The 17,395-nt window shown below is 38.5% G+C and overlaps 1 protein-coding gene across 1 annotated transcript in view; it reads left to right on the top strand.

Annotated features, from left to right (window-relative positions):
- Positions 1–16,408, top strand: part of LOC117393838 (A disintegrin and metalloproteinase with thrombospondin motifs 7) — a 98,037-nt gene extending 81,629 nt beyond the window's left edge. The window contains exons 23-24 of the mRNA XM_055220977.1: positions 138–300; positions 15,990–16,408. Of these exons, the coding sequence (XP_055076952.1) occupies positions 138–300; positions 15,990–16,237 (411 nt within the window). The 3' untranslated portion in view covers positions 16,238–16,408. The remainder of the gene's footprint in view (positions 1–137; positions 301–15,989) is intronic.
- Positions 16,409–17,395: the final 987 nt, after the last annotated feature.

Consider the following 17,395-nt stretch of genomic DNA (forward strand, 5'->3'; position numbering starts at 1 on the left):
AATCACAACTCCAGATATATTTTGTGATGAAGTTACATTAGCACAAAGACTTTGTGTAATACAGGCCCTTTAAGATGAACGGCCTCTTTGAAAGCATATCATTTTGCCCCCAGACGATATTTGTGTGCCTTTGACAGTGCTCGGCCTCGTGTGGGGGAGGACTCCAGCATCGCCTCATCAAATGTGTGGACACTAGAGAGGAGTCGGTGCAAGAACTGGAACCATCTCACTGCAGCCAGGAGCTCCAGCCCAACAGCACTAGGAAGTGTCAGCTACAGGAGTGCAAGAGCGCCCCCACTGGTCAGTACAACACACTTCACTTTTTACATTCTCTAATGAAAGTAACAACAGAGGCAGGTAGAGTAGCCAAAAATTGTAGAAAGAGTAATCTTACCTTAAAACAATATTACTCAAATAGAAGTACAAAGTAGTGGTTCAAGGAATGACTTGAGTGAGAGTAAAAATGTATTTGGGAAAAGTACTACTCAAGTAAGAGTAGCTTAAAGAGTAAATTTAACATCTGATTTATAATTAAAAGTTCATTGAAAGATAAAACATTAAATAATCTGGTATTTTCAAAGAATAGACACAAAAACAAGACAAACAAATCAAACCTGAAGTAAGAAACACAAATGTTCAAACCATTTCATGTGGTCGACCTAAAGCTTTTGTTACTTGTAGATTTAGTCACAGTGGGAAGAGGAACCACAACTTTTACTCAAGTAAGAGTACTGCTACTTCAATTTAAAAAAGTACTGTATTCAAGATACTTTATCATTGAGTAACTGTTTAGAATTGAGTGAGATGGTCGGCTGTGCAGTACTTTGCCATTTCTGTTTTTGCCATTTTTTCTTATACTCTCCTGTTGTGTTCTGGTAAAGTTTTGACCTTGTATGGATCCTGGTCCCAAAGCCACTTTTTATTCCCAAAACATTAGATTAACAAATGAAGCACTGCACTAGACTACACTGTGACTAACGTAAATCAAGATTAATGACATTACATCACAAAGTGTAACAGTGTTTTCAGTTTGAGAGAAGAACTAGACCACACTGTGACTAAAGTAAATCAAGACTAAAATCTGAATGTATTCAATGCTCAGAAGAAAAATGTGTGTCAAATGAAACCTTTAGTGTTGTTCCAATAAATAGCCTCATGCACCACAGAGAATTCAACTATGATGTTTGCCACATTGTGCAGTTTCCCCTCGTCTACTACACAACACAGGCATCACTTTCCATTATGACGACTTCTTTTTATTAACGTAACGTACATTTCTGTTCCATCGACTCACACATTCACGCCCTGGTAAGTTTCATTTTCACTAATCAGAGGAGGGCAGTACTCAGATTCACTTGAGTAACTTTTTTTTTCAAATTACTTTTCGAGCAGCATACTTTTACTCCTACTCAAGTGATGTGAGGTAATGAGACTATTTCACTTTCAACATAAAAACATCATTGGTTGAGCGGTCAGATCCACTGTAATTCAGATGAATGCTTTCATTGTGTCCTTGGGCAAGACACTTAACCCACCTCACCCCCAGTGTCTGTGCCCACTGGTGTGTGAACGTGTGTGTGAATGGATGAGTGATTCCTTAATGTAAAGTGCTGAGTACCATGAAGGTGGAAAAGCTGGATATAAAAACGTGACCATTTTAACAGTACTCTTATTTAAGTATTTTAGTTCCTCTTCCCTCTGTGACAAGAGACAAAAGCTTTATTCTGACAACATGAAATTATTTGTGTTTCTTGCACCGCTCCTTCAGGTATGATTTAGTTTGTCTTATTTTTGTGTCTGTCCTTATAACAGATTTTGTGCATTTGATACAACTGCACAGCCCAAACTATACTATTTGATACAATAGACGCAGATGTGAATAATTCAAAAATAAGACTATTTAAAAGTCTTTGTGGATGCTGGCCCTCCCCGCAGAGCTATGGAAAGGCCATGACTCCAGAGGATTCATGGGGCTCTTTGTGGACTGGACAGTGGAGCCCTCCTGAAGCCCCTCATTCAGAGCTCAGTGTGATTACGCAGACATTTCCATGTGCTTTTATGCACTCCACACTGGCCCATCAGTCAAAGGCGGGGGTCTTACATGTGCTGTGGATGTGTACAGTATAGAGCCTGTTATTCATTCACATTCAGTTTTCCAGATGGATCAAAACATCTTTAAAGGCCCCATATTATGCTATTTTCAGTTCTATGTTATAATGTTTTTTCCTCATGAAAAACATACCTGGAGTTGTGATGTCATTCAGGAAGTGCTCCACTGTGTTTTTAAACTCCAAACACTTCACTAGAATCATTTGGATAATTGCAGCACTGGAATTACCAATCTTTACTAAACAAAAGGTCAAAGGTAGCTCTTAACTTCAAAACTATCGCGTCATGACATCACAAGGTGGAACAGAGCATTTTGAGCTTTGGAGATGTAGACAGACTGACAATAAAGGATTACTCAAACGTGTGACTGAAACAAAACATAACTCCAGATATGTTTTGATGAAGTAACAACATTCTCTGTTGGCTTAAAGCTCACAACGGCCAATTTTGCATAATATAAGACTTTTAAAATTGACTTTTAAACTTTTTTTTAAAGATTCCTGCCTCTGAGCCTTAGAGAATATGCGGTTTGAAGTTTCCCGGGATTGTTGTGTCACATGTAGAGACCCTGTGCAGTTTCCATAAATGATAACCAGATTGTATGATTGCATTTTTTAGTCCTACTTGACTATTGTACAGTGTAACAGTACTCTTACTCGAGTAAAAGCTGTGGTTACTCTTCTCACTGTGAGTAAGTCCAGAAGTGACACAAGCTTTATGTTGACAATATGAAATTATTTGTGTTTCTTGTACCGCTCCTCCAGGTACTCTTACTTGACTAATTTCTTGGACCACTACTTTGTACTTCTTGAGTAATATTAGTTTTTTGAAGTCAGGGCACCCTTAGTTGAGGTTAAGGGTGCCCAAGTCTACATTTTTATAACAACTTCAGTCAACTGGAAAACATTAAAATGGACCAGAAATCACAAAAAAATGTCTTAAATTTTAAAATCTTTTATGTCTTAATTTTGTCAAACATGAGTCACCAGTAGCTGAGCCCGGGAGGGCATGTGGTACTGAAGTGTTGAGGGCCCCAACAGCATATTCTGCTTAGGACCCCTGAAGGCTGGAGCCAGCACTAAGTGCTGTTCAATTTTAAGCCTATAGCGGTGGATGTTATCATCATTAATAGAGCGCGGTTGCGTAATTTCCATTATCGTAACACTGTAAAACAACTGTGCTCTCATGTAAATTCAAACAACATCTCAAAGCAGAAGCATGGGGCTTATTATTTTACACAATGTGTCAAAGAAAAACTATGGAAGGATATGTAAAATAAAGGTAGTTGTGTGAAAAAATGCAGTACATTCTGATACTTCCTTTAACATGATTTTATGGCTAAAAAAAAATAATAATAAGTCTAGTTGAGCTATACTGGTCTATGGTGTGCTCAGTCCTTAAAGGGTTTGTAGAGATTAGATAATAGATTTTCATTTATAATGGTCAGCTTTGGTGTTTTTAATGGAGAGGTCAGTAAAAGCATGTGGTCTGGGGCAGATGGAAGACACTGGAGGAAGGAATGGCACTATTTATAGCCAAAGTCTGTACTGTTTGTGTTAAAAATATATATTATTGAAAACTATTTTATTTGGTTTTAATAAGACACAACAAAATTTAATGGAAAGTTGTGGTTGACCAAGGAAATCCATATAGTTTCCAGGAATAGTGGCATTTGTGCGGTGCTTATCGGAGTGATCTCAGTCCTGATGTCCCCACAGTGTCTGAGAGGCTCCCCCGGCTCGCTGGCATTTTGAAAGCCCCTGAGCTCCGAGAGTCTTATCCATATGAGCGTTTGATAAGAGCTGAAAAAAACCTGTGTGTGCTATTCACTGACTAGAGGACCTGCCCACCACACGCATGTACTGTAAAGAAGTAGTTGCGTTCTCATGGCATCATAACATTCAGGAATTTGTTTTATGTTGATCTGGAGCGCTGGGAAGGATTCTATGGTTGAATTTGCTGTTTATAGGCCCTGTACCTGATTTTTATACCTGTATGATAAGTTTGGCAATTGCAGAACCCAATCGAACTCCACACTAGGGGTGTCTCTCTATTTTTTTCCATTATTTTGATACTAATATTCAGACGATATTGCATCAGGAATGTGATAAAGTATGCCTGTGAATGCCTTGGTTAAGGTTCAAGCACAAAACGTGAATGGACTATAACATTTGTTTAAAAAGCCCATATTACTCTATCTTCTGATCCATGTTATAATGTTGTTTCTGCATATTTCTAAGAATTGCGATGTTATCAATTTCTTTTATGCATTGCCCACCCCTGCTCCACACAGAAAGGCCCCGAATACATTCTTAAAATAATTAACTTTATAGTGCTGATTCAAGCCTTAATAAGACGTTTCTGAGTAGCTGCAGAATACTGGGAATTCCACTCGAGTGAAAGTGGAGCCCAAATGACAGCTACACGAGACATATCCACTCCCTCTGAGCAGAGCGAGGACAGGAGCACAGTTACTTCACGTGGGTTCTACATGTGAGGGCAGTACTGCACTTGAGGCCATCTGTGGTATTTGATCCATTTCCACATGTTCATTAAGCTCATGTTAGACTTCATTCTCTAATTACCAGTGCATATTTTAGAGGCGGCGTATGTCTGTGAGGGGGGATGTCAGAGGTGGTGCGTGAGGACTGGTCATATATTTGCCTGATAATGTGGGGTCAGGGTCAGCGATAGCGAAAAGTGCGGCTGAGATGGACAATATTTTAGCAGTTCATCAGAAATATGTTAAAACGAGTAACTGTTTTTAGTTGATAATGAAGTATTGCAAAGAAATGTCAATTGTAAATTAAAGAAGACAAATTGTGCTTGCTTGTGCTCTATAGTTAAAACCTTTGACACCTGTGCGTCGTTGTGTGGGTCACAATTTGGACATTTTAATTCGCAATATTGATTTAAAATGACTTAATAAAAGAACACAGTTGTCAGCCTCTCCTATAGATAGCTGCTGATGACACTAGCAAGTAACAGATTTTTTTAATTTGTACCAAAATGACTACGTGACTCTGCCAAGTCCTATGTCTATCACCACTTAAGAAAATAAATTGGAGAACGAAGCGTGTACTGATGGAGGTGATAGCAAGGGTTGATTGAAGTAATGACATCCTGACCGCAGGAGAATAAAGATTACTCAAACATGAATGAATCACTCTAACTTCGAGAGGGAAAATGAGAATGGAAACAATAATAACATGGTTAAAAGATCTGAAAAATAACATTCAACCTATATTGAACTGAATAAGCGACGAAGACATGATATTTCATGTTCAAACTGATAAACTGTGTTTTTAACAGCTTTAAACAGCTGGAACCTATAAATATGGAGATATGCTCTAGACTGGGGTTGTCAAAAGTATCGAAAATCAGATACTTATCGATAATAAAACTAGTGCTGAAACTAGATACTCTTAAATAGGTATGAATACTAAAAAAGTCACATTCATAGGACAGAAATGAACCTTTCCTGAATAGCTTAAGGATGATTTTGAGTTGTGTCAGAACAAGTATAAGACCACAGACTAGTATACGCCCGTGGACCAATATGAAAACTACCTGGACGACTGAGGGATTATACGGATATAAGGACACATGGTAATATAAAAGTATAAAGTAGTAAAAGTACTATAATTTAAAATGATTTGAAAAACACATTCTATTGGCGGAAAGAGTGTTATTTTATTATCTTTATTGTATCGTTATCGGACATTGAGTCTGTTCCTCAGTATCGCAATTGGGTTTGAAATTTTTGTTTGAAATTTTACACTGATATGGGGTTTTTACATATATAAAATATGTCTTGTCCCTGTACAAAACTGTAAAATCTGTTAGAATCATGTTAAAATGAATCAATGAAACTGCTGTGTGCTGTCTGTATCTAATTATAAATTATTTCAATCGTCCAAGAACCAAGAAGTGCGCCGTTAGCATGCTAGTTATTAGGGCTGTCGGCCTTTAGTGGATTAATCGGTCTTCGTCAACAAATGATTTTATTTGACCACAGTAGAGAGGAGAAAACATAGAGTTAGCTGAACTTTTGGGAGTGACTGGACACACCTTTTCACTTATGAAGATGCCGTTTACTAGTACTGCTTTGTATACATTGTAGTTCTTTCACAAGATCCTTATAATCTTGCGAGGTTTCGTCAGTGCCCTTTTATTCGATTAAACGATGCAAAGTACGGGTATGTCTACAGTTGTTAGTTTTCCCATGACTGAGCTCTGAAAACATCCCCTGGCCCGTGGTGTGGACACAAGCTGGGTTTTCTACACTGCTCATTATTTATGTTAGAATGTGAAGCCGAACACAATCTGTGCTTCTACAGCTAATATTTCATTTGCCACCCATAAAACATTTTATTGTTTTAGCAGACGTGTTAGCAGGGCTGGATACATCTATAATGCCTTTCCCTGCCGCCAGCAGCTTAGTCTGTCTTGTGTGCATTGAGAGCATGTTTTAAAGTTGTTAAACATCCTGACAACATTGTATCTTAAGATCATTTAAAAAGTCACTCGACCCAAAGTTCCAGCAGAAGACTGGGGTAAGTATTTCATTATGGCAGCACAGTCACTCAGTCGCTGCCATGACAGACATCTGTAGTAACATGGAAGGATGAAATGCAGACAACAAATGTCTCTACGGGGACAGTAAAGTGTACCTTAAGCTTACCTTATATGTGTGACAGATGCTTTCGAGTGAAACATGTAAAGATGACCACTCATGTGTTTAAGCACTTAAGGGCAACCATCCAGAGCGCTGGACACTGGGGAAGTCCTCTGCTCTCTAAAGTTTATTTTCAAATTGAAACTACTTGAATTGAGTGCTGTTTGGGTTTCTTTCATTTTAAAGGTTCAGTATGCAACTTTCTGGAGGTGGCATATCACCTGTGTGATTTCATAAATAGGAAGTTAAAACCATACTTATAGAAAAGATCTAATCTGTCAACTTGAATTTTTCTTTTTTGTGGTTCATACCTGAACGACTGACGGAGGATACAGACATACTTTGGAACAGTCATCCACAGGGATTAATATACTGTGGAATATTATAGCTAAGGAAACAACATTTCCATGGAAACAAGCAGGAGGCCTCCTTCTCCTCTAAATCAAATAAAAGTCAGGTTTGTGGAGATAACGATAACGTTTTTACACATGCTTAAGTGCAATAAGTGCAAAAAATGTTTTTTCATAAAAAGGTACATACTTAAGCTTTAAAACAAAGTGTCAAACGTCAGTGCAGTAGTGCAGTGGTCAGAGTCATCAGAAAATCTCTAAGGTTGGGATTCAATCCCAGCTCAGATCATGGTTAGCACATAAACTACAGTCTTTTGCTAAACACAAAGACATGAATGACTGACAGGCTCGTCTGTATCAAAACAAACATTGTGGCTTATGAGGGAAAAAATGAAAAATTGACGATTTCTAGATAATCAGTTAATGAAGCACTAGACACGATTTGGTCATCATTATTTAGAATAAAAAAATATTATTGTTTCACCAATGAGCTCCTATGTTCCCCATGTGTCATAAAAATCTGTAAATCTGATTGTACAGCTCTGAGAGAGAGAGAGAGCTGAGAGAGGTCCACCCCGGCACACACTCAAAAATCATGTGAATGTGATGAATGGTTTCAAGAGAGCTAGGGACTAGTAAAAAAAATAAATAAATAAATACAATTAAATACTTCGTCCTTTTGCGGGTTGTAAGTCAAGTACCCCTCTTTAAAGGTGCTTGTTTCCATAGAAATGTTATTGACTTGGCCTAGAATGATCCAAGGTATGCAACTGACTATCAGCATGGAGATGAGGTATTTTTTAAGCATTTTGTTACTTTTTTTCTCTTTTTGTTTTACAATTAAACATCAAGATAAGTTAAATGCCAAACGATGGAACATTCCAGGCAAGGCAATATCATCTCCATGGAGACAAACAAGTATTGGACCTTCTACCAAAAGGTGCTGTAAACAGGTACAGGATAGAATAAGATAATTGCTGCGTAACTGCTTAAATTAGCAACCAAATTAGTAATTACTATAAGATGGACCAGGGACAAGGTTCTGAAGGAGGTTATAAGACAAAAAAGAATTACTGGAGCCACAGGTAAAGTTTAGGTGAAATGTATTGGACAGAATGAACAAATAACATGAACTGTAACATTCACTCACGAAACTAAAATATACCGCAGTGTCCCTAACTGAGCTCAGATTATATAAAGTCCTGCCTGCTTAGTACTCAGTTATTAGTTAGTCAAGTCAAAAATCCTTTGATGCAGTGTGGTACCGAACTACCACACTCTAATTGCCCGAAGTGGTGTGAGAACAGCCTGCTCTCAGAAGGACAGCTGTGGTTCAGATCAGTTCAAACAGGACTTCTTCCATCCTTCCCCCTCGTCAGAGAGAAAATCCAGGTCCAAGGTCCACTCTAAAAAACCTAGTCTGTATGGAGAACAGGGCTAATACTATAGAGTTTGTATTTTTAGCTTGTTATGGCCATAACATTAACAGTTATTTCTATCAATCATATTCTTCAAATAAATCTTTTCAGTGTAGCTTATAGTCATGAGATACACACAATATATCCCATAAAAGCATATTCAACATCAAGTTTACATTTTAAACAATTAACATGTGTAAACCATAAACTATGGTAAACTCTACTTTTATAGTACAGCACCTTTAAAAATGTACTGAAAAGCATTGTAATAAACCATTACTCTTAATCATGGAAAATAACATTCACATTTCTTTGCAATATAATAGATTTGTATTTGCAATATAGCCAAAAATAAATAAATGCCAAATATCTGTTTTTTACAGTGCAATATTAGCGCAGGGTAAATGAGGAACGCCGTGACGTCACACACTCAAATCACAGCACCGCGCCTGTATTAAGTTCAAAAATAAAAAATAAAACCTTTTTATATTCTTGAAATAACTTAGCTTCAGTAGTGCACTTTATTGTTCTCATGGCTTATTTTCACATCTAATAGTGCTAAATTGTTCATAAGCACACATTCTAGACGTGCCTGTGCGATAACACGTAAGAGCTCAGAGGGAAACCCCGTGCATTTTTCCCCATGGCCAAAATGAGGCAGCTTAGCTTTAGCTGCTAAATGCACTGTTGTTCTGATGCTGCTGTTGTATATATTTTGTATTTATTTTGTTGTATATATTTTCTCCCTTTAAGTATTTCATTTGATTTTTTTAAGCATATCTTTTTAACTTTGTGCATGCCCTTATTTGTATTTGTATTTGTATTTATTCAGTGTGTTTATGTTGCACTTTTTCACCGAAGCAAGTTCCTAGTTTGTGAACTGTGTTCACAGACTATGGCAATAAAAGTCTTCTGATTCTGATTAAATTAGCCGCTATCTAGGACACACTCCAGCTCCAATGGTATAGTTCAGTGAGAGTCCAGCTCCTTCAGCTCAGTTCCCCTGCTGATCTAAAACAGTGAATTTGTTTTTATCTTGTAAATTAACATTAGCATGTTAGCTCACAAGTTAGCGCTAGGTTTCCACTCACGAAGTTGATTCAAATCCATAATAGTTGCAGAGGTGGGTCAGGTCCGGTCCTCTGATATCTCAGTGTCAGTGATGTATTCAGATTTAGTCATTTGGTTATAGCTCAGGTTCAAGTTGAAAAAAGAAAGAACAAGTACGCACATGCTTCGGCTGTGAGGGGCGGGACTAGTCATAGTCTTAGGCCAATAAGGAATCACCATTTCTATTTTGTCCTTTTACATGCGTGGGGTTACTCAGCAGAAATAATTGACATCACAGCAAATAAAGGTTTACATCTGAATTCTGACATTCACTGGGTTAGAGTTACACACTGCAGCTTTAACTTTGACAGATTATAAAGTTGAATATGATGTTTTTCCAACAATCAAGCTGTCATGCTATGGACTTCTATAACTATGCTGGTTGTTGAAAGTAGTTGCAGAGTTTGACAAGTGGGCAGTGGGCAGTGTTCCTTGTCCTTGTCTCGTCTGACTCCTTTCTGCTTGTGTGACTCACTATTGAACAACTGGAATACTGTGTGTGACCTTTACAGTACTTTACAGTATACATATATGAAACTTTCGATCGCTTTTAAATGGACATAGTTATTCATACTTCTTCAGTATGGACAGCAACATGGTTTCTAAACACAAGTACATGTGGATAGGAGATCATTTCATCCTTATGTCTTCACCCTGACCTCCTTTTTAGGCTTAGATAATACAACTTTGATCTGTGTTCAGTGTAAGATTGCTTTCTAGATGGTGTCTTCACTGGTCGTTCTGTCAAGATGAATGGAGGTCTTTGAGAGCACTTTCTGTGACTGTGGAAATGCGGAGGCTTGTATAAAGCCTGCTGAAATAGATCTAGCACACTTTTTACAAGGTTGATTTTTGTGGTGAAGCTTGTGCCCTGAGAGACGTGGCCATTTTGAGAAAATAAAGTATGAAATGGAAATGCTTGAGTTTTATGTGACGGTTAAATTGTATCTTGTGGTCATTGTTGTGCTTGTGTCTGCTATATAGCTATAATCTGACACTCGTGGATCATTATGTTAGAATTTGGACATTTGAATCGCAATATCAATCTAAAATTACTTAATTAAAAAAACAAGTCCGTTGATTTTTGTGTTAGAAAACTGCAGTGCCCAATGGGAAAATCTCGTCATCACAACAAAGAGCTGTGAAGCTGTCGGCACCTCCGATACCTGCTGATCACACAAAACAGCGTAGCTATTTGTACCAAAATGGCTACATGACACTGCCGAATCCAACGTGTATCAACGATTAAATAAATGAAATTGAAGACCAAACAAGTACAGAGCAGTGAGCGTGAAAATGGGGGTTGATTGGCAAAATGGCGTCTTGAAAATAAGTGATTAAAGATTGCTCAAACGTATCGTCGTATTATCTCTTGTTTATTTTCTGAACGCTACTGTAGGTCATAACCCACTCCAAAACAAGAGAAAAACAACAGCAAAACAACAGCAGTGTCACCTCAGCAGAGCCACTCTCCAAACTGACTATGTGATGGTTCGATTTGTAAGTTATTAAACTTTTTGGCCTGGCAACCAAGTGTTACAGACAAAAGCAGTTATATTAACAACACAAAAAACGTTATAAGCAAGAAAAGGTGTCAATCGTTAACTGGACACAGAATATCAGATCATTCCACATGCATGAATCACTCCAAATACAACTTGGAGTGAGTGAATAGTGAAGGGCATGATGGGCATGATTGACAGGTGGACTAGCCAATCACATAGTCCGTCCGCTTCCTAAAAAGTAATGTAAAAAATATCACAGGGGACTGAAAAACATGGGGGATTTCTGTAAGAATCAATGAGCAAAGCACTAAACTCTTTAATTAATCTGAGGTGAGATAAATTTGATTTTATTTGTAAATCATAGGTGACCAATGAGCTCCTTCTTTCACATGTGTCACTGAAAAAGGCTGATCTGACTGCACGATCAGGTTTGACCAAGAGGACTGATGATTCTCACATTTTTATTTGGTGGGATAATATCTATCTTATGCACTTTAAGCAAGACACTTCGAGTGAGCGATGTCAAATCAAACGGTGCTAAATTGCATTGATATTAACAATGTGCTAAAGGAGTTGTGAGAGCTACTATAGTACATACATATTTTTCATTTCATTCAATCAAGCATCGCTACTTCTGGTGGTTCTTGAAAGCAGCTCAGTGTTTCTTCAATCATGTTCACTGCCTGTGTCTTGTTGAACTGTGACGTGTGTTGCATTAAGAGGCTTACAGCACAGTGGCCACATGTGTAACTGTCGTAATGGCAGGTGCAGGTGCGGACCAAGGAGTGCAGACTCGGGGCAAGTTCACAGTGTTTATTTACAGTTTGTGAAGAAATAGTCAATAGTTCATTAATCACACACGGGGAGCAGGGAGCGGGAGGCAGACCAGACGGGCATTGTGCAGAGCGGGAACGGGACGAGGACAGGACCGGGACGAGACCAGGGCAAGCTGAGCAGCAGTAGACCCGAGAGCGGGAGCCAGGGCAGGAGACGGGAAGCAAGCCAGAGACCAAGACAGGACAGGAGGCAAAGGCAAAGGGTGGACTGTACCGGAGCTGGAGCGCAGAGTCAGGAGCAGGAACAAGCGGGAGAGCAGGAATGTGAAACACGCAGACGATCTGGCCCCGAGTGTCTTCTGCCGAGCCCTCAAATACTCGACAGCAGGTGGAGGTAATTGCACTGATGCGCTCCAGGTGTGCGCGGGAGGAGTCAGGAACTCTGCCCAGCTCCAAGCAGACAGGTAGGGGAGGGGGAGAGCACACAGGGAGACAGAAAATGCATCATGACAGTAACTGAAAAGCTGTTCTGAACATGTGATCTTTAATAATCACAGTTGACAGTATTGACTGCTATTGGGTTTCTATACAATATCCATATCTGCCTATATGGTTTAGAGAATAAAGCAGTCATCACAGCATAGTCTAAGACGGTTTGCAACGCTACTACTTGTTTGAGACGCTCTTCTGAAATAACAAGTTTGCCTTTAGTTCTACATTAATAATAATGATTAATGATAATCATCTATGTGAAGACACTGATCACGTTCATGATTTCTCACAATTATCAACAATGACCGCAAGGTGAGAAACAGATATAAATATTCAGCACTTTAACTTTATTAATTAATTGTAACATTTTCAGATGATCACTTTCATCACTACATCTCATAGGAAAAATGTTCAATTTTCCCCAGCCACTGACAAACCTTTTTAACAAAACATGAACTATGTTGGACCATGTTTCAAAAAGTTATCAATTATGTAATATTAAAGAAAAATCAACTTAGATATTTTTCAATAAATCTCGGTTGCTTTTTGTGACTTTTTCGTCGGTCTTGTGAAAAAAGTGAAGTAAACTGTTGTTTACCCAAAAGCTGCCTTTAGCTCAGGGCTTTTTCTGCCTGTAGAGCTCGTCCCCGTGGGGAGTTAGCGTGGAGCTTTTGTGACACATAGTGAAGTGTCCCTCCACATTGTGCCTCTTTGCCGTCGCCACAGGCGCCCCACAGATTCAGACACACGTAGGTTTCTTTTACAGTCATAAAATTCATGTGAAAGTGAGAGTTTTCCTGCCATGTTTTTGGCAGAAAAAGAAACTTCATTCAGCATCTTCACAGCGCTCGTGAGCTGAGCACTGGTTTTGTCACGTGCACAATACTGACCTTTGAACTGAGTAGGTCAGAGTTCACTTTAACTTATCTAAACTTCACATATAATTAACATATTTTTAAGATATTGTCATTTTTTAAATCTATATAAATGCAAGGGTGATTAAAAAAGAGCAACATAATAAATTAAACTTTTAGATTCAGCTCATTAGTGAGTTGTGCTATTTTTCTAATCGGCATTAGGGGCATTTGCAACTTCAATGCCACTAATGCCTGTGGACCTGAGCCACACCCCTGTGGCTCTGAACACACACCCTGTGACCCTAAATAAGCTTTTTAACTTTTTATAATATTTGTCTTAGCAGAGAACACAAAGTTTTGTTATTTAATAAATATATTTTCTAAGCATGACATCACATGCATTGCATTAATAGATCCTTGAACGTTGTTGTCTCTTTTGTTTTTGTTACACTTTTAGTAGCAGAACCCACAGACAGATCAGATCAGATGTCAGAGAAGAATGCACCATATTGTTTTTCTATCTCACCGTGCTCCACAGTGACAATTAATAAACAGCGTAGGACACAGAGAAGTAAAAACCTCTGATAAAGGATGGTTTTGAACAGTGTGATTATTTGGACAGACTCAAAAAGAGACAAAAGTTTTACTCCGACTTGAAAAATATTGCAATAATTGTAATGCAATAAGTATTGTAATAATATTTAAGTAACAGTACTTTTACTTGAGTAAAAGTTGTGCTTAGTCTTCCCACTGTGAGTAAATCTATAAGTCCACATTATCTTGATGTTGACAAAATGAAATGATTTAAGCTGATAATGTAATAACAGGTCGATAATGTAATAATTACCAATAACATGATCATTTTGGCCAAGTTTATATGTAATAAACTGATAATGCAATAACAGGCTGATAACATCACAATTTTGGCCAAGTTTAAATGTATTAAGCCGATAATGTAATACTTTCCAATAACATGATCATTTTGGCCAAGTTTATATGTAATAAGCCGATAACAGGCAGACAATGTAATAACAGTAATGTAAATGTAATACCTATGGTGAGCCAATGACATAATCACATCTTGCCATTAACTGCTACATTATTGGCTGCAGTTTTTTACATTATCAGTGAAAAAGATATAACAACCAGTCAATAACGTAATAACTTATTACATTGTTACAGTGTTTCTCAAAGTGTCGTGCATGTGTCATTGGTCGTACGCGAGCTCCTTCAAGCGGTTCTTGGGCAGCACTTCATTTTGAGAGTTTTTAGAGTTCATTTTGTCCACTTTTATGTCTTCCTTTAGCTCATTTCTTGTGTAGATCTACAGCAGAAATGATATAGTTCACTTTTAGAACTGGTTTAGCTCTAGATTAGACCTATTTAGATCTGGTGGTACAAATCATTTCTTTGGTGGCACTTGGACTTATTACATTACTGGCAAGATGTTATTACGTTCTTGGCTCATCATAATTTATTACATTATTGGCCTGTTATTAATTATCAACTTATTACGTTTAAACTTAGCCAAATTTATTACGTTATCGGCCGTTATTACGTTATCGGTTGCAAGACACATCCAAAAACACAGCAGCAGCCAAAATGATTGATTTAACCAAAAGAAAGTTGGAAAATCAAACCGTGAAACAGTCATTGGTCAATAGCAGACAGACAGATTAACAGGCATTTACAGGAAACAAGAAAATGTAGTGTCCCAGAACAGACTATCCGCTGTCCTGTCTACATTATATCAAACAGAAAACTCAACTGGATTATGTAATTCAGAAAGTAAAAAGGGTGCTTCTTGATTGCTCTGAGGTGATGAAACACACAACTCCAAATACATGTGCTGGGAAGCTCCTTTAAAGGACACATATGATGCAATCTTGTAGCTTTAATTCCCTTTTAAGCTTTCCCTGAGCTCTCGCAGAAGACTTTGCTTGAAATTTCCAAGTATTATTACATTAGAGGTAGAGACCCTGCACAGTTTTTAAGTCCGCAAATCATCGCCAGGCTCATTTTAAGTATTTCTCTCGCAAAAATATGCTCATCACTACAGCATGCCTATATTAACATGTCTGAGCATGTGTGTTATTAGCTATGTTTTTTCCCCCATGTTAATTCCCTCTACACTACCAGGTTCGATGTAGAGGTATGTGTTGAAAAATGTCTTGATCCTGATAAAGCCATTATTTTAAATTTAAATGTACTCAAAAGATGTTTACAATCAGACTTAACACCTCAACTCCACCCACAATCACATTTTACATAGAGCTTCTAAACTGAGCAGTACCTGGACGTGGTCTGTGTAATCCCTCAGTCGTGCAGGGATGATCTATACCTGAAGGACTAAAAAGAGAGTGAGAGGGGAGAAGGGGCAGGACTTGGGGGCTATAAGGAACAGTGTGATTGGTCTAACAGGTATCCACACTTCAGACTCCGCCCCTTCAGCCAGGTGTTTGTAATCAGATACACGTAGCTCAAATGTTACCAACTAAAGGAAACTGCAGCGGCTACTGAAGGCATTTTTGACCAGAAAGCTGCAGATTTACATAGTTTACACAAAAGTTGCCAAAAACTGACTAGCAACAGTAGATAATACTATTAAAACGCCATGTACACAGTTTAGTAGCAAGTTTAGTAACACTTTAAAGGCCAATAGCAACATAAATGTGTGTCTCCTCTCGCCCCCAGGAGCTGTTTGTCTGCGCGACCGACTCACCTCTCGCTTCTGTCAGACTCTGCGCTGGTTGGGTCGCTGCTCTCTGGCCAACGTGAGGACCCAGTGCTGTTGGACGTGTAGCCTGCGCCCACGCACACTTCAGATAGGCAGCAAGCAGACAGCAGCTAACCCAGGCACCGGACCCCCACGGCCCCAACATACAGCAGCTGACCCAGGAACTGGCACCCAAGAGCCACAGCCGAGAGGACCACTCAGGTGAAGACAAATCAATTCTTCAGTGGAAGATTTATGAAAGAATTTGTTATTCAAAAAGAATGTACAAAGTTTTTTGCACTTGAATACTACTAACAGGGCTGTTTCTAACTTTGTGGTCAGCCTACACAAGACAGGGATTGGGGGCCTAGTTTGTCAGAGTGCAACAGAGTGCAACCCAGGCTGTCACAAAATCATCTCAACAACTGCGTTTCCATCACAAGTTTTGCATAGTAACGATGGAAACTTCAAATATGCGGAGGATTCTGATTTTGCTGGAGTCCTGTTTTAAAGCTCATGGGGTGTTTAATAAGTTGCCCAGATACACCCACACTGTCTCGTCATTGTATGAGACACTCAGGGAGACTTTATGTTGGACCAGCATTTCCAAACTATTTCCACATCTGTGCAGTGATGTGTCTGAGAGCCCACAGCCTTTTGCTTAGTTATAACACATATTTGTATGCATTAGCTTTGAAGACCACTTGTTATGCAATAAAACTCCCCCATGCCAACTTTTGTTCCCCCCACTCCTTTGTGGAGCCTTTTCTACACACAGCCTCTGGATAATTTGAATAAATGTAGAACGTAAATGACTCCTCCAAAGTCTTGACTAGTTTAATGTCAGTTTTATTGGATTATTACATTTTTATTTGATGTAAAAACATAAAAAACACAAAATAGTACAAGACACAATCTGCTATTTCCAAGTCATTTACATTTTAAAAAGTAATCTCAGCATTAGGCAGTTGTTATTCCAAAAAACACATTGTGCTCTCTGTAATGTGCTTTTCAATGTTCATTTTGCTAATATATGTTCTTAATCATTGTTGATGTAATTGTGCTGCAATTATCACGTTAGCAATATAAGAAAAATTCAACTCTGTCAACTGGACAAAATGGTTTTTTTTTTGAGTGAAGACGTTGTGCTGCTCATTTAGGTCTGAGTTCCATCCTCAGACCTAAATCTACCCAAGGAAAATGACTGTTAGCCAGTATGCTAATGGGTGTGAGAGGACCCATTATGCAAAAACACTGATGAACTGACTCAGGCACAATTCACACTCACTGTAGCTCAAAAGACCGAGCCAACAAACAGAAATGTTTCAGTGTAGTTAGCTTCTCCCTTCATGTATACATAAGGCAGTGTCCACCAGCAATTCTG

Source organism: Periophthalmus magnuspinnatus, chromosome 3 (assembly GCF_009829125.3).
Source record: "Periophthalmus magnuspinnatus isolate fPerMag1 chromosome 3, fPerMag1.2.pri, whole genome shotgun sequence".
NCBI lineage: Eukaryota > Metazoa > Chordata > Actinopteri > Gobiiformes > Gobiidae > Periophthalmus > Periophthalmus magnuspinnatus.